This window comes from Hirundo rustica, chromosome 3 (assembly GCF_015227805.2).
Source record: "Hirundo rustica isolate bHirRus1 chromosome 3, bHirRus1.pri.v3, whole genome shotgun sequence".
Lineage (NCBI taxonomy): Eukaryota > Metazoa > Chordata > Aves > Passeriformes > Hirundinidae > Hirundo > Hirundo rustica.
This window is the reverse complement of record NC_053452.1, coordinates 12,053,845-12,075,475: the sequence shown is the minus strand read 5'-3', so window position 1 is coordinate 12,075,475 and position 21,631 is coordinate 12,053,845. Positions and strand designations below refer to the sequence as shown.

At 52.5% G+C, this 21,631-nt stretch overlaps 1 protein-coding gene across 1 annotated transcript; it reads right to left on the bottom strand.

Annotated features, from left to right (window-relative positions):
* Positions 1-7,298: 7,298 nt before the first annotated feature.
* BCL2L11 (BCL2 like 11) lies at positions 7,299-17,793 on the bottom strand. Its single transcript, XM_040059178.1, has 3 exons — positions 17,436-17,793; positions 12,728-12,840; positions 7,299-10,418 (listed from the first exon to the last, which is right to left on the bottom strand). The coding sequence occupies exons 1-3, from the start codon at positions 17,791-17,793 to the stop codon at positions 10,329-10,331; spliced, it is 561 nt and encodes a 186-aa protein (XP_039915112.1). The 3' UTR covers positions 7,299-10,328.
* Between the last annotated feature and the right edge of the window lie 3,838 nt (positions 17,794-21,631).

Below are 21,631 nucleotides of genomic sequence, written 5' to 3'. Positions count from 1 at the left end.
GGTGCTGGTGCTGATCCTGGTGGTGCTGGTGCTGATACCGGTGGTGCTGGTGTTGATACCAGTGGTGCTGGTGCTGATCCTGGTGGTGCTGGTGCTGATCCTGGTGGTGCTGGTGCTGATACCGGTGGTGCTGGTGCTGATACCGGTGGTGCTGGTGCTGATCCTGGTGGTGCTGGTGCTGATCCTGGTGGTGCTGGTGCTGATACCGGTGGTGCTGGTGCTGATCCTGGTGGTGCTGGTGTTGATCCCGGTGGTGCTGGTGCTGATACCGGTGGTGCTGGTGCTGTTCCTGGTGGTGCTGGTGCTGATACCGGTGGTGCTGGTGCTGATCCTGGTGGTGCTGGTGTTGCTGGCAGTAGTGATGCTGTTACTGGTGATACTGGTGGTACCGGTGTTGGTACTGGTGGTACTGATGGTACTGGTGTTGATACTGGTGGTACTGGTGCAGCATCTCCCAGCTGCTCCTCTCCCTCTCCAGTGCCCATCTCCAGGACCTTTGGGAAGCTGCTCTTCTCTCCTGCTGGGAATTCCTGGGAATCCCATGCAGGGATTTTGCCGTGTCCATCCCAGCATCCAGGTCCAACCCAGGTCCCTCTGGAGCCCGTTCCTGTGGTGTTGTGATTCCAAGGACACCCAGGCCATATTTCAGGGATTTGGGGCTTTCCAGATGTTTCTTTTGGAAATATTTGCCAAATATTTGGAAGGAAATCCTCGCATAAAGGTGCTCCTTCCCAGGCTCTCTGAGCTCTTCCACACTTTTCCATGGCATTAAAACCTGGGAGGGGAATTTAAGTCAGGAAAAGCAATTAAAATCCAGCAGGGCAATTAATTGAAATCTATCAGGGAAATTAATTACCACCATTCCCCTGCTTTTATATTTAAATAAATCCTATATTTGTATATTCGTATAAAAATTAAGTTCATGTAAATATATTTATATGTAAATGAAATTTGATATATTTATATATTACATACAAACACATTTATTTCTATTTAAATAAAATTATTAAATGTATTCACATATGTAAACTGTATGTTTATTGAATAATATGGTGATTAATACATCAAAATATGTTTATTAAATAAAGTTGAATAATAAACATATATTTATTAAATTTAATTTAATAACAGAGTGTGATTGAGTAGATAGAATTAATGTCATGTGATAAATACAAAGAAAATTATATAATTCATATAATAGTAATGACGTCCTTAGTGGTATAAATTAAGCCAGGTGGGGGGTTAATTAAAAAAAAATTAAAAGGTGAAAAAAGGATTATTTTTACAATGGGAAAGGATTGGGAATAAATCGAAGCATTGGGAGTCAATGCAAGGATTGGGAATAAATGGAAGCACATGAAGATTTAATGGCTACTGCTGAGAGAATCATGGCAGGTGTGTTTGTTGGCATTGAATTTTCCAGATTAATTCCTAGAGGCAAATCCCAGTCTCTGGGAAAGGCTTGTCCGATTTTCCAGCTGGGTTTCTCCATGCTGAATTTTTCATATTAACTCTCAGAGGCTAATTCCCAACCCCTGGGGAAATCCTGTACGATTTTCCAAGTGGAACATTTTTAAGCCAACTGTTACCATTTTCCTGGGATAAAACCCATTCCCCCTCAGATCAAAGGGATCCCCCTCAAGCCTCTGCTGAAAAATTATGATGAAGCAAAATCAGATCAGCCACAAATTCCCTTTTCCCCCCTGCTTTTCCATCCAGCTGCCCTCTCAGGGGGCAGTGTTGGCAGGGGGCAGCCCAGAAGTGCTGGAAATTTGACTGATAGGACATCCCGAGTTGAAATGGACACACAAGGATTATCAAAGTCCAATTCCTGGTGCTGAACTTCCCAAAATTCTGGTTTCTTCACCCGTGGAGAATGGAGTGGGAAATGCCTGAGGATTTGGGGGACTCTCAGTGTTCCACTCTCCCCACGAGAGGCAAAGCAAATGGATTTGTCTCACTTTTCCTTCTCTGCGCCCCTGAGGAAATATTCCCGGTGGGTTTGACCCCGGCAGAGGGAAGGGGACGAGCCAAAGCCAGGTTTATTCCCTGTCCCCTCCTTTTGCCACCTTTGGCTCAGGTTTGAGACTGATGACGTGGTCAGGGAGGGGAGGGGAGCGTTTGACTCGAGCAGCAGCGAGACGAAAATAGCGAAGTGGAAATTCAGCCCAGCTCAAGATTTGAAATGAAATCGCTTGAAATTAAAGATTTCATGCCTTGCTGAGGCTGTTCCAGCCCTGCTCCGTCCTCTGCCTGGGGTGTGGATGGCTTGGGAAAGGGAGCAGAATCCTAGCAGGGTTTTGAGGGTGCTTTTGGTCATTGTTTCTCGGCACTAAATAGAGGAAGAATAAGTTTCAAACGTGAAGCGTGTTTTGTTTTGTCACAGGAAGTGGAGAGAGCTTTGGGAGAGCTCTGAGACATTGACTCGAAATTCTGTATTTTAGCGTTTTCCTGGCCAAGCCGATGGCGTGGATTGGTGCCTGGTGGAAATCGAGGGGGACCGGGATGGGGGGGAGCAGGGCGGTAGGACCCCCCCTTTCCCAGTTATCCCGAGGGAGGAGGTGCGGGGCTGCAGGGGTTTGCGGGGGGAGGCACCCCTTCCTGAGGGCGCTGCTGGCCGCCGTGCCCTGCTCCGGGGAGCCCGAAATTGTGGTGTCCCGGGGCCGAGGGCTGGGCGGCCCTGGCGTTCCCTGCTCCGGGAAACCGTTGGAGCTGCTTTTGGGGCGCCGCCGGGCTCGGGCGCCGCCGGCAGCGGCAGCCTCAGGAAAAGGAGCCGGGTTTCACAATGGCTCAGACCTCCCCCGGCCGGGCAGCCCCCTCCGAGCCGCCTCCCGCCCTGAAAAACCCCGAAATTGGTTATCTCCGCGCCGAGGGGCAGCGCGGCGCTTCCCTCCCCGGCGCCCGGGAGAGCCTGGCGCTGCTCCCGCCTCACGGAGCTCAGCGCGGCGGGGTGACAGCTCCGAGCCCCCCCGGCAGCCCCAACCTCCCCACACCCCTCGGTTCGACCCCTCCGCTCCTGCGGAGCCGCTGCTGCTGCCGGCCGGGATCGCCTCCCGTGCCCAGCGTGGCGTGCGCAGAGGCGATGCTGCTCGAATTTCAACCAAATCGCCCAATTCCCGCTGCTCCTGGGGCATTAATTTGCTTTTTGGTTTCGCTATTAGTGCTGAAGGGCTGCGAGGTCAGGAGCGTTGGTTTTCGGTGGTAATTCACAGCCCCACTGACTTAATCCACGCTCTGCTGCCAAAACCAGGGCTCGCCCGGGATATTTGGGATGGGGTCGTGCCCACGGGTGGGAAAAGGCTGGGAAATGCTGTTTGGGATCAGGAAGAGTCCGGTGGGTCACACGGGGCTGAGCTCGGCTTCTCCTGCGAGGAGGAGATGGAATTAATTCCCATCAAATGTGGGTGCTCCAGGGGGTGGGCAGGGGCTGATTTGGTGTCACCCAGCACCGCCCTGGGGCTCGTCCCTGTCTTGGGGACAAAAATTTGGGCAAACGCTGATTTTGGGGTTAAATCTGCCCTTTTTCTCGTTGTGCTGTGGTTCTGCTGTGCCTGTCCTCCCTCGCCGCTGTACCCTCGAGAAAGGTTGCAAGCAGTTTTGGGAACACGTTGTCTGCCTGAAACATGACAGAATCGGCCACAAATTGCAGATGAGACTGATAACAAAAGCCAACAACAGAAAATAGGTAGAAAAACAACACGGTGGAGGCTGAGAGACCACTGAAGGGCTTTTTTGTGTGTTTTTCTAACCAGTTCTCTCATGATGGAAGTGAAAACACATGAAAAGAGAAACGTTTTTTGTTCTCCCACTCGAATTAAGATGCTCCAGCACCAAACCAGGGTTGAACCCCGTGGCTGGAGCTGCTGCCCAGCCCGGGGACTCATAAGCATTTTGGCACCGATGAGGGTGGTTGGATGTGTTTTTTGGGGGGGGTTGTGAATTTTTTTTTAACATTAAAAAAAGTGCCCTGCAGCACATGGGTAACTCAGCTCATTTTCTCAACCCAGCCTGCTCTACCTGAACGTCTCTGCTCAAATAAATCAGGCTCCAGCTCAGAGATCAGGATGAGGTTTTTGTTTTCGTTCTACTTATTTCATCTTTGTTTTTATAAATAAATACAAATCACTCAAACTGAAACTCGATGGCTTTGGTGATAATCAAAGAGCAGCCCTGGGGAAATTTTTCTTCATTACCATGTTCTTTCACAGCCCCCACTCGGGGTTTCGGGAGGAAAACTTAACCTTTGCAGCAGCAGCACCCGATGTTTTTTGAAGTCCCGGCACGCTCAGACTCGGGGTTCACATCGCGGAGCTGCGTTGGCATCACCTTTATTTCAGGGCCATATCAAGAGGAGAAATTCTCTCACCCCCCCAGCCCTTTCTCCCCTCAGTTCACCCCTTTTCCCTCCTTCAAAAAAAAATACAAAAAAACCCAAGAAAATGTTGGACTCCCCCCTTGAAGGGCTTGGGTTTTGTTGTTGTTTTTTCAGTTCTGTGGGGCAGCTCTGTTCTCTACCAGTTTTGTACAACATGTTTTAGTATTTGCAGCTCACTTCCTGTATGAGGTTACTTTGTTTATCATAAAACCCCTATTTTTAAACCCATTTCTGCCAATAAGTCATTTGAGTGGTGATGGCAGGCGCTCGTGACTGTCCCCTCTGCCCCTGGCTGACGGGGGGACTCCGGTGGCTCTGGGAGGGATGGGCGTCGGAATGTTGGCTGAGGGGGTCCCTTGGCTCTTCCCTCAGATCCCAGGGGGATTGTTTGTGTGAAAATCACCAGGGTTTCTGAAAATCCTGACTTTTTTAGCCTGGGGTCACATGTGCTGTGAAGATGTGGAGAGGCAGAGCTGCAGCGCTCACCATCCTTTCCATCCTTAGGGAATGGCCACGGTGCCATCTTCCAAATTTATTTCCATTAATTACCAGCCACGAGAGCTGTGGGATTGTAAAAAAACTCGGGATTGTCAAAAAGCTGTGGGACTGTCAAAAGTTGGCTCGGCCCACTCTGCTCGTAATTGCAGCAAGATGAGGCGTGGGTTAATTAACAGCCTGTGAGGCCAGGAAGCACCGGCTCCCTGTGTGTCCTCCCGGGAAAAGGGATGGAGGAGCCTGTCACAAAGCCAGCAAGGAGAAATCCATCAAATCCGGGAAGAACAGGCCCTGTATCCCCCACAAGGGCTGTCTGAGGCCCCCTGAGCTCCACAGAACAGCTTTTGTTGGAACAGCGGTGTCTCCATCAGGGGTAACCTTGTTGTGTGCCTTTCCTTGTGTTGCGGGACTCAATTTTTCAAAATTCCACAGGAAAGAGGTTTGGGATGCTCAGGAAGGGCAGCAGGAAGGTCCCCTTGGTCCAGCCATCCCTGAGCTTGTCTTACACCCTATAAAAACCCTGCTAGAGCACCTTCAACATCTCTTTATTGTTTCTAGGGCCCTCCCTGGTATCCAACACTCCCCATGTCCATCTGCGCCGGGTGTGACCCCAGGAGAGGTCAAGCATCCAAGGAGTTGCCAGAAAGGCAGAAAAGCCGCTGGAAAGAGTGAGCTTTGTTGCAATATGAAAATCAAATGCAAAGCTCGGGGGGTATTTTTAGCTGGTTTAGGCTGCACAGGTGTTTGAAAGGTCAGCGGCGAGTCATTGGAAAAAAATATATATTTATTTATCTGTGTGGGGAGAGCCTGGTGTCGCTCCCGTGGCTCTGGATGACTGGAATCTCATCCTCAGCTTGGGTTGCTTGGCATTCCTGAGGCCGGCAGGGGTGTGGGAGTGCAGGAATGTCCCAGTTTTGCATGTTCCCAACAGTATGGGCACATGGCAGCCGTAAGTGTCCAGCTCTGATGGACACAGGAAGCTGTGGCTTTTTCCATTAATAAAATCTGAGAGTTTGCTCCTTTTCAAGGAATAGAGGCAATTTGTCATCCTTAAAACAGAATTTATGGGCTCCTAGAATGTCAGAGCGTGGAAAGGGCCTGGCTCGTGGGGAGGAGCCACTGATGTGGCTTTGGTGGGCCTGGGCCTTGGCCAAGGTGGGCTGAAGCCAACCTGAGTTTAGTGGACCCACGACCGCTTTGGGCTTGGCCGTGACCAACCAGCCGTGACCACCTTTGTTGGCCTTGGCCAACCTGAACCGGGACCACCTTGGATTTGGCCATGGCCAGCGCGGGCCGTGGCCAACCTGAGCCTGACCATGGCCAAGCTGGGCCGGAAACCCCTTCCAGGTGGCCGTGACCCCCCGGGAGCTAGCCATGGCCAACCTGGCCCTGGCACGTGCCGCGGGCAGATCCTGATGGGGCAGCACTTCCCTTCCCGTTGTGTCACCAAGGTCACCGGGTTCAGGCAGGTTGCGAGCTCCTCCCAGCTTGAGTCACTGCAGGGTCATGTCCCAGGTGTGACAACTCACCTGGACACATCCATGAGCTCCCAAATTCCAACAGGACCACAGAGCCACCAGGAGAATGGAGCAAGCAGCTGCCACAGGCTTGGCTGGGCAATTAAACCTTTTTTTTTGTGAGCTAAAGAACCCCCCAAAATAGCACCTGAAACCAATAAACTTCCCTTTCAGGAACTTCTGTAATTTGAAACACACTCAAGAACAAAAAAAAAAAAAAAAATCCAGAATTTTTTTAGGTTGTTTATCAAGTAGGACTTGGGGGTTGTTTTTAAATCCTTTTCAGGTGGTGACTGCTGAGGAGTAAGTGGAGGGATAGAAAGGGCTGGAGGGACAAATGGGATGGAGGGCCAAGGCAGAGGAAGGCAGGACGGGAATTTTTAGGAGTAGATTTAAAACTATAACACTGTCATGTGAAATAATAAAAGGGAAAAAATAGTGATGCTCCATAACAAAATCAAAATAATGTTAATAAACACATTAAATAATAAAATAAAAATAAAACAAGACAGAAAGCATAAAATAAACCCCAGAACTTGTTCGATGCCAGTGAAAACCAGCTGGGGACGAGAAGTGCACGGAAGGTGCCCATCAGCTGGGCTTGAGCCCATAACCACATAATGTGAAGAAAAGCAAAAAAAAATTCCAATGACTCCCCAGATAAGTCCCAGATGGAGCAGCTTTCGGGGTTGGGAACACTCAAGGCAGCACCTGACAAAGCAAATTGACATTCAAGAGCTGCATTTTGGGTGGCCTGAAGCATCTTGGAGCTCCAGGACACCAAAATGGAGAGGGGGCCACCAGATCTGGAGGGAGAATGGGTGAAAAAGGGGAAAAATTTGTGATAAAGCAACAAATATCTTCTTCTCAGGAGAACCTCAATCCCCATAAAAGAACCAGCACTCGGGACAAATAGTTGAATGTTTTTATTCATATAAAACTCATATTAAGAACATAAAAGATTCTTAAAAACAAAACCAAAAAACAACCCCCCAAAAACAAGGCTCTTGCGATTATTTACAGCAGTATTGCACAAGTAAAGTGGCAATTACCCTGTCCAAAATTCATCAGTGCAAAACACAAGGAAGGCAGGGAAATTGCAGTCAAAAATGCTACATACGCTGGGTCCTGCGACATGATTTAGTGATTCACGTGATCCCACGGGATGGCTGCTCCAGGAAAACCTGGCTGGAGCAATCCCAGGGGGGTGGAGGAGCCAAATTCCAAATTCCCACTGAATTTCACTAATGCTGAAGTCTTTGATGTGCCTAAATCACTCCTGGGAAGTAGGGACTTAGGCACTTGGAGGAAAAAAAAAAAAAAAAAAAAATTAAAATCTTGCTGTCCACACCATGATGGCTTTGGAAGGGGATCCAACACTTCTGGCAGGGAGAAAACCAAATCTTCACAGGAACTTAAATAAGCAGGAAATAAATATACAACATTTCTACAAGTTACAGCATTAAACAGTAGAGTGCATTAATTACACAGGGAGGAAAAAAAAAAACAAACCAAAAAAAAAGGACCTACAGTATTTACCAATTCAGCTCTAAAAAAGTGTAGAAAAAACAAACAGGATTTTTTTTTTTTTAATATAAATTTTTTTTAGGTTTTTTAGAAGAATTTCTAAGCTGTACAAAACTTACAGGAAAGAAAGGAGAGGGAGTACATTGCACACAGATATTTGGCTCAGATGATGACAATAATATGGTGCTCTACTCTAATAAATATTTGTGTATTTACAGTTTGGTGGAAAAGAGGAGAAGCGAGAACGGGATCAATCTGGTTTCCAAGGAAAACTCTTCATCCTTTTGGTGCAACACAGAGCACAGGCTACGCTTAAACATGACCCAGAGCAGGCAGCCAACATGGCTGAAAGGAGCATAAATCCCTATTTTATATCATTCTTCTGTTTTGAGGCTTTTTGGGGGGCTTTTTCCCACTATACCTCACAATGCTACAGGAATCCTGCTTTTTGAGGGTTCCTCTTCCTATGATTTTTGACTGGGAACTCCTCCTGTGGAGAGCACCCTGGGAGACACTGCTAATACCTTGAATTTTCTTTTTTCCTTAAAATGAATGGGTTTTGTCTCCATGGGAGGATGGGGTAAAGTGCTCTTTGGTGATTCTTTGGTGTATTCCAAGGGACGCATTCCAGATGCCAAAGGTTGGGAGATCCCAAAGCACCATTTCATCTATCAGCAATGACGGAACTCGGCCAGGAGGAAAAAAAAAAAAAAAATCTCACTGGGTTTTCCCTCCTCTGCTGCCGAGTTTTATCTGTTTGATTTTACCAGTGGAATTCCATGGGAAATCCCTGGTGGCAACCTACAGTAGGGCTGGCAGAGGAAGCACAGCCATGGTGAGCCCAAGTCAGAGGCAAATCCCAAGGGATGAGGAGCAAGATCTGTCCTGGCCAAGCTCCCTCATTATCTGAACTGCTCACTCTCCACCAGGGCAAAGGTTTCCCCCCGAGAATGCTCCAAAATGCCCTTCCCAACACATTCCCTGCTCTTGCAACTGCTGCTCACCTTGCACTTCCAAGGAAAAAAGGGAATAAAATTGGCAATTGAGGTTAAAACTCCCTCTCTGCTCCTCCAGGAGCAAGAGGGGAGGTCCTGCTCTGACCCACCAGGCACAGCCATGCAGAGAGGTCCCACTAGAGTCTGTCCATCATTAATTAACACTAATTATCATCCACGGCACTCAGCAGCTTCTCCCTGTGGGAAGAACTACTCCAAGGGGGGCATGGGGTGGGGTTTTCCTTCTTTTCCTATGGTGCTGGTGGGACCAGAAACAACCCCGTCGCTTTTGGGGAGCACTTACACCAGCCTGAGGGAAGGGGGATGTTTGTGCATAGATAGGGGATGGCCGGAGCAGCCGATCCTCCAGAAACACCTGCTGGGAGACAACAGGAACAGCTGCGGATCCACAGGAGCCCTGGAACATGGAGCACCTGGGAAGGTCTCTGGGAGGACACAAAGCAGTCAGATCCCCTTGGAATGTCCTGGATGGATCCATGTCGCGCTGGCATCCTTCCATCTGCATCCGGGTGCTCGTCCCCTTCCAAACACGGAGGGGATCCCAGGAAAACACAATCCTGGAAACCTCTTTTGACAGCCACGAGTCACAGCAGGTTCCTGCTGCCATCGCCTCTGGCTGTGGTGTTCCGGGAGCTGCTTCCTGCCTCCAGAATGGTTTATTGCTGGAATACTCAGTCCCCCACATCTGATAGCAGACACTACAGAAGCTTTTTCACACATTTTATAGAAAGAATTTCTTTAAAAAAAGGCAACCTGGTGGCTTGGGGTTTGGTTGGTTGGTTGTGATGGTTTGGACCCTGGAGTTCAACAGCAAAGTCTTGAGATTCAGAGTGGATCAAAAAAATAGAGATATCAAAACCCCCAAAAAATCAGTCAGCAGGAAATAGGCTGATTTGCATGATGCACGTGAAGTTGGATTTGGGGCAGCATTAGGTATTTACAGGTAAAAGAAGTGCTGATTAAATCCCTCTGCCCTTTTTCCAGCCTCTTGGGGGGGCAAACACCCCAGAGGCAAAGGGAGAGGGGAGGAATCTGAGCCTCTGGAAGGCAAACTCTGCCGGCTCTGCCCATCAGCTGGCTCAGGTTTCCCTCTTTCCTGCCATGGGGCTCATCCCACAGGATTCCAGGAACGACGACAAAACATTATTCCGCATTTTCGCTGAGACTCTTTTGGGGAAAAAAAAGGCAAAAAAAAAGAATAAAAAGAGTGGAAGGAAACACCGAGTAAACGCCACTCTGCCATAAAACACCACGGTCAGAATGGGATGTCCACCCTCATCCTGCCACGTGTCCTGGGGGAGAGGCAGGGTGGGAACCCCACATTCATCCCTGTGTCCATCCTTCCCGGGCTTTCCCAGCAAGGAATTCAGTCCTGGTGGCTCAGGATGTGCCTGGCGCTCACTGGAGCCTCCAGATGAGGCGGATGATGTAACGCAGCAGGCGCAGGATCACGACCTGGGGGTTTCCCACCTGGTGATCCAAGAAACCCTGAAAGAGAGGGAGAAAAAAACAAACCAAAACAAAAAACAAACAAAACAAACAAAAACAAACAAACAAAGCCGTGACTTTAATTCCCAGCATGAAGCCCCCCATGCTATATAAACACCTGGAAATATTCCAGAGGCACAAAGTGAAGTGTTTAACACTTTGCAGCCAGTGGAGCCTGGGGCTTGTGACAGTGGTCAAGGGATGCTCCGACTTCCAAGAAAATCCTGGGACTCACAAGCCTTGCTGGGACAAGGAGTGGCTGGATGACGAATTGCCCAATTTCCTGGTGTCTTGTAGGAGAAAACGGTCCCGGGGGAGGCCACACCCCTGGGGAACGTGACAGGGAAGGCGCCAGGACCCGTCCAACAGCCCTGACCTGCCCAGCGAGTGCGGCTCTGGCACGGCAGCAGTTCACCATTTCTAACCTCGGGCTGAAAGGGCAAACCCCAAAGCCAGGCAGGGCTGGCAGGCACGAGCCCTTCCAGCCCTTCCACCTTCCCCTCCGGAGCTGAGAAAGCTCGGGAGCAGCCAGAACGCTTCCAGAAGGGAAAGGAACCTGTCCACAGAGTGGATGAGTGCAAAAGTGATGATAATCAAACAATGGCTTCAGTGCTCTGAAACCTCCCTGGTTTTGGGTGCAGGGAGTGAGGATTTGTCACATGCTGACTGCACCAGGTACTAAGTGTTTTTAGGGTCACGCATGATGTCCCCTGCTCGTGTCACCTGAGCAGGCAGGACGTGTCCTCCGCATTCCGCCCCTTGCTCCGGGCCAGCCCCAGGTTGGAACTGCAGCCACGGTGCCGTGAACAGCCTCATGCAAACCGGGGGGATGCTCCCTACACCTCACTCTGCTGCTGCCTGGGAAATACCCCTGTTCCCATTAAATGCACCCCCTTATCCACCACAGGGTTGCCAGGAGCAACACGACGTGCCCAGAGATTTCCAGCACCAAAGGAGCCGGTATAATGCTGGAAGGACATTCCTGCTCTACACAAAGTGCTCCAAATTTAAGGCTGGATCCTCTTGGAGGCAGGGAAGAGATAGGATAAGGGCAGTCCAGCACTGAACAGGCTCTGCTGGGAATGGTCACAGCCCCAAGGCTGCCAGAGTTAGAGGAATATGTGGACAATGCTCTCAGGCACAGGGTGGGATTGCTGGGGCTGTGCAGGGCGAGGAGTTTGGATTTGGATGATCCCTGCGGATCTTCCAGCTCAGGATATTCCATGGCACTGCGCATTACTTCCAGCTCCTCTGGATCTGCCTGCTGCCTCCGGCTTTCTGGACAGCCTGATCCCTCCCCCTTTCATTGGAAAGATATCCTTTCATCCCAAAAAGCAGCCACTTTGCATCACAAGGGATCAGCCTGGATGGGGGAGGTCAGAAAATTCGCATTTTGGAGGATTCGGGATATCAGCTTATCCCCATTTTTTTGCAGGTCTCCAATGCCAGGTCATTTGGGAAAAGTGGAGCAGGTGGAGATGATGTGGAAAAAGCAGGATCCTACCAGCTTGATTCCCCGTTTTGCAGGAAAGGCAACCCTGGGACCAGTGAGAAAGCACTGTAGGAGCTATTTGGGAGCTCAAGAGGACGGATAAGGATCCAGCATTCTATCACCAACACTGCTCCTGGCTCCTCTTCCCACAGCCAAGCCCAACTGGATGGAGCAGAATCCACAAGCAGGGACAAGCAGCCGTCGGGAACACTCAGCAGCCGAGACACCGGCGAGCTCCTCTTGCTTCACCCCCTGGGCTGGGCTGCCTTGGGCTTTTCTGTGGCATTACTGCATCGATTTGGGTTGCAACACCCCAAGGTGAGCAAGTTCATGAGCTTATAAAAACTCTTTCAAAACAGTCTTTGCAAGCGAAATAAGTTCTGGGACCGAGTCTCTTCTTTGCAGCAGCTGGGATTTAGGAGCTGAGCTGGGAATCCCACTGAATCCTTCCCTAAAAGCAACACTGCTGGGCAGTGCATCCCCCAAAATCCCTAACTTTCCCTGCCTCTTCCTTTTTAAAAGTTCCTTCATCACCATCAGGTCGAGGCTCAACCCAACACCTCCGCCCCAAAACCACTATGCAAACATGGTGCCCTAAAGCTTCCAGCCCCGACTTCAAGGTTATTTTTAATTGATTTAAAGGTTATTTTTCATTGATTTGAGGCCGCCGCTGCTGATTTGCCTGGTCCAGGCCACCCCCCGCCCGCACAGCCTTTTCTCCGTCTGAGTGAACGAAACGCTCACCGCAGAGAGAGTTTCCAGAAATGATTCAGCCTCTCTCTTTGAGAGCAATGGAAAGTGAAGAGGGGAAAGTTACCCTGCGTGGACAATAGGAGGCATTGAACTCGTCCCCGATGCGCCGCAGCTCCTGCGCGATCCAGATTTCCGGCTGCACCTCTTCGGCTGGAGACTGGGATCGCCACCGGGAAGCTGAGTGGGAGGAAACAGGAGAGATGGAAACCCAGGAACAGGAACTAATTGTACAGAATTTACTACATAAAACTCTGTAGTAACCCATCAACTCCTGCCATTCTTATTCCTACTTTTTATTACTATTATATTTTAACTCTCTTAAATCCCAGGGGCGCATGCAGGGACTCACTGCATGCAATAAACAGGCTTCTATTCCTTGTCATTTCTGTATTATTGTTACTACTATTAGGCTTTTCTTTATTTATTGTAGGCTTTCCATGGGAGCATCTCCAAGCTTTGGTCCCTCTTAATCAGGGATAAAAGCCAAGATTCCAAACTCCAGTTTCCTTCCCTTACCAAACCTCCTCTTTCCCCCTTTATCCTACAGCAGTAACTCCTCCCCTAACCTTAAAAACCCTCTGCCTGGATATTTTCGTCCAATTCTCACTTTTCTTCCCCCCTTCCTTGTCCAACAAGGAAAACCAATGGATTTGCCATAGGGTGGAGAAAGCCACAGTTAGATCTGTGGGTGGAGAAACCACATTTCCAGCAAATCCAAGTGCTGGCTTGAAAGATAAAAGAAAGAGTTAATGTATTTACTATTCTGCAGGATATATAATTATTTAGGTCTCTATCTTAAAGAGTTATTAAACGTGTGATAAATCCTCCAAATAACCAGGGGAAAAGAAAAGAGACGGGACTATGTATGATACCAGCACCACTTCATCCCCTTTCCTTAATGTTCAGAATTCGAGCAGGAATTGCAGCCTCAAGGAATATTAAAAAAAAAAAAAAAAAAACCACTAAAAAAATAAAAATAAAACAACCTCACACAACCAAAAAAAAAAAACCAAAAAAACAAACTGCACAAAACAAAGCAGTGTTTTGGCACGACAGTTCAGACGAATCACAAGAGAACAGGAATAGCTTCCAATCTTCCAAATATTCAAAGGATTAGTAGGGCAGTTAAATTAAAAAGAAAAACTATATATATTAAAAAAAAAAAAAATTAAATAAAAGCCTGGCTCCAACCTGACTGGAAAATGCATTTCCGAGCCAAGGCAGCGCTGCTTGGCCGGAGGATGTGTTTTGTTTTCACGCTGTAGTAGCGCAGGAGCGGCGCCCGCCGCCTGCCCCGAGCGCTTCTCCTCCCGCCGGTGAATGAACCACGCGCGGCGCTCGCCATCCTCCCTCCCTCCCTCCCTCCCTCGCTCCCTCCCCGGCTCCTCCGGGGAGCCAAACGGGATTCGGCCGGGGCGGAGCGACCTTCCCAAACACCGCCGCCGTCAGCAGGGCCGGCCCAGCCGGGGAAACAAAAACACGCGGCGAGCCGGGGCAGGAAGAGACGAGGAGCGCCGGGGACGTGAGGAAAACCACGCGAGGGAACCGCGCCGCTCCCGCTCCATCCTTTCCGCCCTTTGCCGTCCTTCCTCCCTGCCCGGCATCGCGCCCGCGGGGCTCCTCCGCCCGAGAGACTCGGGCTGGGCTCCGTGGCTGAGAGCGAAATCGGGCTGAGGTTTTCAGAAAGGACTTTCTGCGGCGTTGCCGAGCGGCGGCGGCGAAAGGGGCCCAGTCATAACTGGTCCCCAAACCAGTCACGGGCGCTTTCGGAGGCGGGGGGACACAGTCATAGCGCGAGCCAGCGCCCGCCACCGAGGGTGACGCGGCGGGCACGGGCACGGGGACGAGCCGGGGCCACGGGCACCGCCGGGATGCCGCGGCTGGCTCCAGCCCGTGGGATGCTCCAGCACGGAACGGCCGCGGTTGCGGCTCGGAAAGGCAAAAAAACCAACCTCGAATTGCAACTTCAGCTCCCGGGTTAGGTATTCGACCCCCCTGCAGGAAATCCTGGAGAGCTGGGAGAAAAACGGCAGCAATTCCAAAACAAGAGCATCAGGCCATCACCACCACATTCCCAGCTCAAGGTTTTCCCCTTGAGTTCAACAATTTGCACACGGAGAATCTCCTTTGAGAGCAACAGGAGGTTTATGCTGCTTCTCTCATGGAAATACACACCGGGATCAAACCAGCACTGGGAAAACCCATTTCCAGAGCACCTGCTACAGCCATGTTCTCAAAATCCACATGCAAACAAATATGTGCCTTCAAACTGAATATCTGACTGAAGGAAAGGAACCTCTTCCCACAGAAATACCACACGCAGTCACCCAACCCCTCCACAAAGGGTGAGTTTGTTTTGGGTGACTTACACTCCCAGCTGGGAATTCCCCATCCCTGCCAACCTCTTCCCTAAAAAGCAGGATCGAGCCTCTTCCTCCAGCACAACCAAATCAACTCACCCTTGCTCCTTTCCTTTCCATCCCCAAAAGCATCTCCCTGGATATGCCAGGCTGGCACCGCAACCCTTGTTCCCTTCCATCCCAGAGCATCCACTTGCTGCTTTTATCTCATTTCCCAAAAAACAAAACAAAACAAAACAAAACAAAAAAAAAACACAAAAAACCAAACCAAACCAAACCAAAAAAAAACAAAAAAAACCAAAAAAAAAACAACCACCAAAAAACAGCTTTGGAGGCAGCTGGATGCGTCCCCTGAAATGTCAGAAAGGCAGCATAGCCCAAAGCATCACCTCCCAAAACCTCCACACCAAGAGATCTTCCTTACACAACCCAAGGCATTCCCAAGGAGTGCCTCCACCTTTATTTGCCCTCATCTAAACCTTTGGGGAAGGTTTCACAAGACTCAGAAAGGGACTTTCGAGGCAGAACACGAGTCTGCCGTGCTGGAGCAGCCTTGGAGCAGCTCCCCACTGCCCATGGGAGAGACCGGGAGCATCCGTCGCTCCTGCTTGCAGGAAACGCCTGTTTACTTTAATAAAAATAATAATTATCATTGCTTATGCTTCCAAGAGAAGCTCTCCACCTTGCAGCCTCTGCTCACAACAGATAAAATCAGTGGGTAAAAGCACTACAAAAATATCCCCTTTGCTTCCTTCCCGAGGGACTAACCCACTTCCATGTGGAAAACTTCACGGCACACATCCAGCTGGACGTGGCCAAGGTACAAGGATTGAGGAGGAGGTGTGCAGGGCAAAGCCATGGATATTTCCCAAGGAGAGCAGCATGGGAAGTCACAGCCTGGGAGCTGCAGGCCTGGATGGGGATAAAACAGCTCTGTAGCTCCATGTTCCCAGCTTAATCCGTTCAGGAGTATCCAGGAGTCCTGGTTAAACAGCACTGAGGATTTTCCATTTGCTTATAGTTGTTTAGGATGATGCCCCTAGCAACACTCACAGACCAAAGGCTCCAATAAAACAGCTGATGAGAGTACAGGAATTTGGGGAAGAAAAAAAAAGAAATCGGGAAAAACTTCAATTTCTTCCTGGATAAAAGAAACCAAAGCCCCGGCTCTCCCGGCAAGGAATTCCAGGAGCATCCCTGCCTGGCCATGCCAGGGTGAGGTTGTGAAACTTGAATTAAGCTGTAATTACTGCAATAATGCCACAAAATCTTTCTTAAGGGCACATTACAGCCAGGCCTCCACAGCCAGAACCACAGCCCGGAGCCAGGAGGGAACAAAAACATCGCCAACGGAAAAAGATGGTGTTTAGATCCCAGAAAGCTTGGAGTTGGTGTTTGTTTATCCCGTGCCCCGGTGGAAGCTAAAAGGTGGAAGTTCAAAGGTTTCCACCAATTAGAGGCAATTCATCAGGAGAGGGGAATGCTGGCCATGCAGGCAGCTCCCGCGGGCAGGTTTTCCCTGCTGGAGAGCCTTCACCTGGCAAAGCCGCTGGTAAACACGCCCCCGCCCGCCTCCGGGCCGCTTCCCAGCGGGATTTCGGGACGCATGACCCCAGCACCTCCGCCACCGAGCGATGAGAGAGCCGGCAGCGACGCACGAGCCAGGAGCCGCTCGCTTGGCAAAACAGCCTTGGACGAGCGAGCCCCGAGTAGGAAGCTGGACTCAACAACTCTGTCCCCTCCTCCCCTGGCAGCGACTGACCGAGCCCGGAAAAGAATAAACATCATAGTAATAAAAACCCCGGCGCTGGACGCGCGGGAGTTCCCCAGCGCTGTGTTTGCTCGGCGGGCCCGGCCAGCTTCCACAAATCCCAGAGCGCCGGGAGAGCCTCGCGGCACGGCTGGCTCGGGTGCTCCCAAAATCCACGGGGCGGGATGCGGGAGGTGCTGCCGCAGGTGCCTCGCACGGCTACCTGCATCTTCCATCATTCCAAGGGAAGCCGAGGCAAGGAGCAGGACCCCTCATGCACCGACAACCCCGTGGCACCGGTGCTCACAGCTTAACGCACCTGTACGCAAAGCCCGGCACTTCACACACCGCCACGAGAACCCGCGTTTTCCACGGCTCTGAGGAGCGCCAAGCCAGGTGAGGAGGGAAAGGTGAGGAAAAGCCAAGCCAGGTGAAGGGCGAGAAAACCGCTCCTGCACTTTCAACCTACCCTTGCACTGCGTATTCACCCTCTACGTACCTCCCCCGGCACTTTCACACACCCCCACAAGAACTCGCGTTTTCCACGGTTCTGGGGAAAAGCCACGCCAGGTGAGGAGGGGGGGAGGCGAGGGCAGCCGATCCCGGCGAGGAGGGGAGGCGAGGAGGAGGAGTAGGACGGGGAGCCGCGCCCCAGAGCTTACCCATGGCGCTGAGGCAGTGGCTGAGCGCCTGGCAGGGCGGGCTGGGGGTCTGCGTGGCCTTGTCGCAGCCCAGGGGCGCGGGGCTGCGCTCGGCGTCGAACGAGAAGTACCCGCTAGAGGAGCGCGGCAGCAGCGGCGACCTCCGCACGAAGATGAAGAGCGGCGAGCGGGTGGCGAAGGGGCCGGGGCTGGCGGGCGGGCCCCGCGCCGCGGCGGCCGCGGACACCGGGCCGGCCCCGGGCAGGGCGGCGGGAGCGCCGGGGCGCAGCTGCGCGCCCGGGCCCGGCCCCTCCGCCGCCGGCAGCCGCCCGCCCTCGCCGTCGCGTCGCGCCTTCACCTCGGGGGGCTGCTTGGCCATCGGGGCTGCCTGCGGGGAGCGGAGCGCGGTGAGCGGCCGAGCGCGCCGGGGCCGTCCCGGCCCTCCGCCCCCCCGCCCCATTGTTCTGCCGAGCGCGCCCCCGCCCCGGCCCGGGCCCCCGCCCCGCGCCCCCGGCCCCGCTCACGGTGCTGCCGCCGCTGGAGCGGCCCCGGCCGCGGCTGCGCTCGGGTGTGCGCGGGAGCGGCCCCGGCCCCGCTCCGCCCCGTGTTTACAGCCCCAGCACCGCCCCGGCCTCCCCCGGCCCGGCGCCGCCCCGGCCTCGGCGCCGCCCCGGCCTCGGCGCCGCCCCCGCGCCCCGCCCCGCCCGCGGGGCGGCGCCCGGGCTCGGGCTCGGGGCGGCATCGGAGCCCGGCACGGCTTTACACACGCGCCGGGACGTGGCGCTGCTGATAAACGCACGGCGGGGCGCGGCACGGCCTTGCACACGCACACACGCGCTCCGCACACGAACGCGCCGCAGAGCGCTGTGTACCGATACCTTTACTCTTCCCACCCTGCGCCCTGCGCGCACAACACGCGCCCCACGGGGTTCACGCGCCCCTAGACACACACACCCCGTGTACTGTGGGTGCTCCCGTTACCTGCGCAGCCCTTACGCGCCCCAGGCACGCCTTGTTGCACCCCGTGTGCCCACACACCTCACACCCAGGCGTGTGCTTGCTCTTCGCACACGCTTTCCCCACACACGCTCCGCTGCAGGACACCTCCTGCACGCCACAGCCCCTCCTGCTGCCCCCCTTGCACACGCGTGTGCACACACATCCAGCACTGGTGCTGGTGCATCCCTCCAGCAGCAGCAGCATCTCCAGCCCGTGGAGAAACACGGCTGTGGAGAGGAAGGTCCATGGAAAGGAAGGAAGACGGTGGAGAGGAAGAAGGACTATGGAGAGTTAGAACCATGGTGTGGAAGAAGCTCCATGGAGAGGAAGGACCACGGAGAGGAAGGACCCGGCCCATCTGCCACAGGTGCTGAGCGCCACTGCTGGAGCAGATTCCGGGGTGACCACAGGTCGCCCATCCCACCCCAGTGTCCCCCACCTCAGCCAGGGATGGTCTCACACACTGCTGGAGCATCCCTGGCTGTTGCAGCTCTGTTCCCACCACCCCCTTCAGCCACTCCAGTGGGAGGAGAAGGAAAGGTGTCTGTGGGTGTTCAAGTGGGCAAAAATAATTAGGGGCATTTGTTAGGAAGACACATTAGGGAAAAATTTAAAGACAGGGACCAGCGGCAGAAGGGAAGGGCTCAAAGTTCTGGCCATCAGTTTTCCACACCAGAAAAGTAAGGGAGAAGCAGGGCTGAAGATCAGGCTTGTTCCTCTTTTTCCAGCCCTCCAGAAGCAGTGCCCACAGCGCAGAGCTGGTGGGGCTCCACATGGCCCCGCTTCCCTCAGATCCAGGAGCCACCCGAGGCTTTTCCCCTTGGCTAGGGCCTGCCGAGCATCCTGTGGTGGTGGGGCAGAGCGAGGGGGACACTCGGGAGGCACCAGGGCTGCCAGGACTTGGGACTAGCCAGCAGATGTTGAGTCTATTTTCTCCTCCTGGGTCGTTTTGGTTTCTGTGTGGGTGGCTCACGTGAGCAGAAAGGGGATGGGGAACAGCCTGGCCTTTCCAGCACCCAGCCTTGAGCTGGCCCTTCTCCTCCTGCCTCCGGGTTTTTGGAGAGCCAGGCTTTCATTTTCCCACAGTGAATCATGGCTCCAGCCTCGTGGAACAAATCCGTTTTGACGTTATCCTCGTTCCTCTTGTCGTGAGCCATCTCAGAGGAATTTGCACCGAAGCCGATCCTAAAGGTCCTTCATTTTTGGCACTGTGGGCAGATTGAGAGAGGGGGAGTTGAAACCTGCCCAATAATACTGCCTCAGGCCCTGCAACATCCATCCCCAACTCCCTGGGAATGCTGTTTGGAAATGCCTCTTCCCAGCCCTCCTATTGCACCCACCAGCATCCCACGGAGATGAGGAAGGAGAAAGGAGAGGGATAGTGTGGATCCCATGCTGCTGCTGCAGCACTCCAGCAGTCTTACCTCCCACCCAGCCTTCCCTCTGTGCCATTACAAGAAGCGCTTAAGTTGGAAAAGGCCTCCCAGCTAATGGAGACCAGTCCAATCCCAGGAGGTTGTTCCTGCCACTGGGAAGTGGGCAGGGAGGAGGTTGGAGCAAAGGAGATGGGGCCTGGCTGGAGGGAACACAGTGCCATGAAAATCCCCAGGGAAAACCACTCCCAAGCCCCCCTCCCCACCCAGCAGGTGTTCACCAAACCCATTCTGACCTGAACAAAGCACCAACGGAAAAAAATGACACCTTGTTCTCCTTCTCCTCCAACCATCATGACAAATGTTACTTCACTCGTGCTGCCAGATAAAATCAGGTTTGAGCCTCACATGAGGCTTTGTCTGAGCCAGTCTTGGAGCCTGACCTTTACCGTGCTCCTGATTTCAAACACCAACCCAAAATTACACCCTCTGTCATCAGCGTGGGGGTGCTTGAGCAGCAAAGGTTGGGTAGATATAACAACAGGTGGGTTTTCTTAAATAGATGCATATTTTAGTTAAAGAAACCCCCAAACCCTCTCTGGGGGATGTCACTACTCTCCACGCATCCATGGCAGCGACAGTGACGTGGAGATGAATCAAGTGACAAAAACTTTGCCCACCTGAGTGGTCCCAAGGGGCAGGGGGCGGCACTTGGATTCCCCGCTGCAGCGAGTGAATTTGGGACCTGCTAACGTACATTTAAAGTTATTTATTGTTCCTAATGGGGCAAGTAACATTGCCATGCGTGACCCCAAGGAGGGGGACCGGGAGTGCTGCTTTGTTAGCGTGTGCCTGACTAGTTACTGAGGTAACTGCAGCTTTCAACAACCTCACACTTCATCCTTGTGGATGGCCATCAAAGCCATAATTAAGAAATTTGGCCAGGGCTGGGTGGTGATGGGCCACCACCAGCAAGGGATGGAAGAGCTGGGAGAGAGCCCCAGACCCCAGGAGAGGGCCCGACTCAATGGCAGAGGGTGAAAAATGAGTAAACCTGGGTTTTCTGCAGAAGAAAAGGCAGAGCCACCCACCCACGCACCAGGAAATCTCTCCTCTCCGTGTGGGTGGTGGAGGCCCCGAGATGAGTTATCTCTAAAGGGCGACTCTGGGGATACCTCGAGATCTTCAGCGGCGTGGAGCCGGCGCGTGCCGGGGAGGAAATATCACCCTGCCAGCTGGGCCCCGGGCTTCACTCCTGTTTTAACAGCTTCGTTTCAATCAAGTACAACAGCAGAACCGCCAGCCCACCTCGTGACTCCACTGATCCCTTTTTACCCCTCACAGGGTAGTTTTAACCCTTCTCCCCCCTGCATCCCATGGGATGATGTTGGGACAGGGGCAGAAGCAGGTGGCTGGGACAGGGGGCTGTTTTTAAGGGTGTTTAATGTAAAATAACAGCGCTCATTAAGGGCAAAGCTGCAGCTAAAAGCTCCAACGTGCTCACAATGCTCTGAAAAGTGCTCCTCCACATATCTCCCTGCATTATATGAGGAACTAAAAAGAAATCATTTACAATATAGATCTAGAAACTTAAGCCTGGCAGAGATTTTGGCCTGGCCCAGAGGACAGCTGGCTTCGGCTCAGCTCATTAAAAAAACGCAACTAAGGAGAGAAAGTGAACAAAAAAAGCCACCCCAGCATCCAATGTTTATGTTTCCACCAGCTCCTAGGCTGCTCCAGCTGATCTGCCTCCTGGTGCAACTCACTCTAGCTGAGTCAGGAACCAGCTGCTTTGGATCAAAGCCTAAGGCTTTTCCATGTGCCACAGGAAGCAGGCTGCTTCCA

Coding starts and splice junctions, on each gene's coding strand:
- BCL2L11 (XM_040059178.1), bottom strand. CDS start 17,793: ATGGCCAAGCAGCCCCCCGAGGTGAAGGCGCGACGCGACGGCGAGGGC. Junction 12,841..17,435: donor CCACTGCCTCAGCGCCATGG/GTAAGCTCTGGG, acceptor CCTCCCACTCAG/CTTCCCGGTGGCGATCCCAG. Junction 10,419..12,727: donor CCTCCTATTGTCCACGCAGG/GTAACTTTCCCC, acceptor CCTCTCTTTCAG/GGTTTCTTGGATCACCAGGT.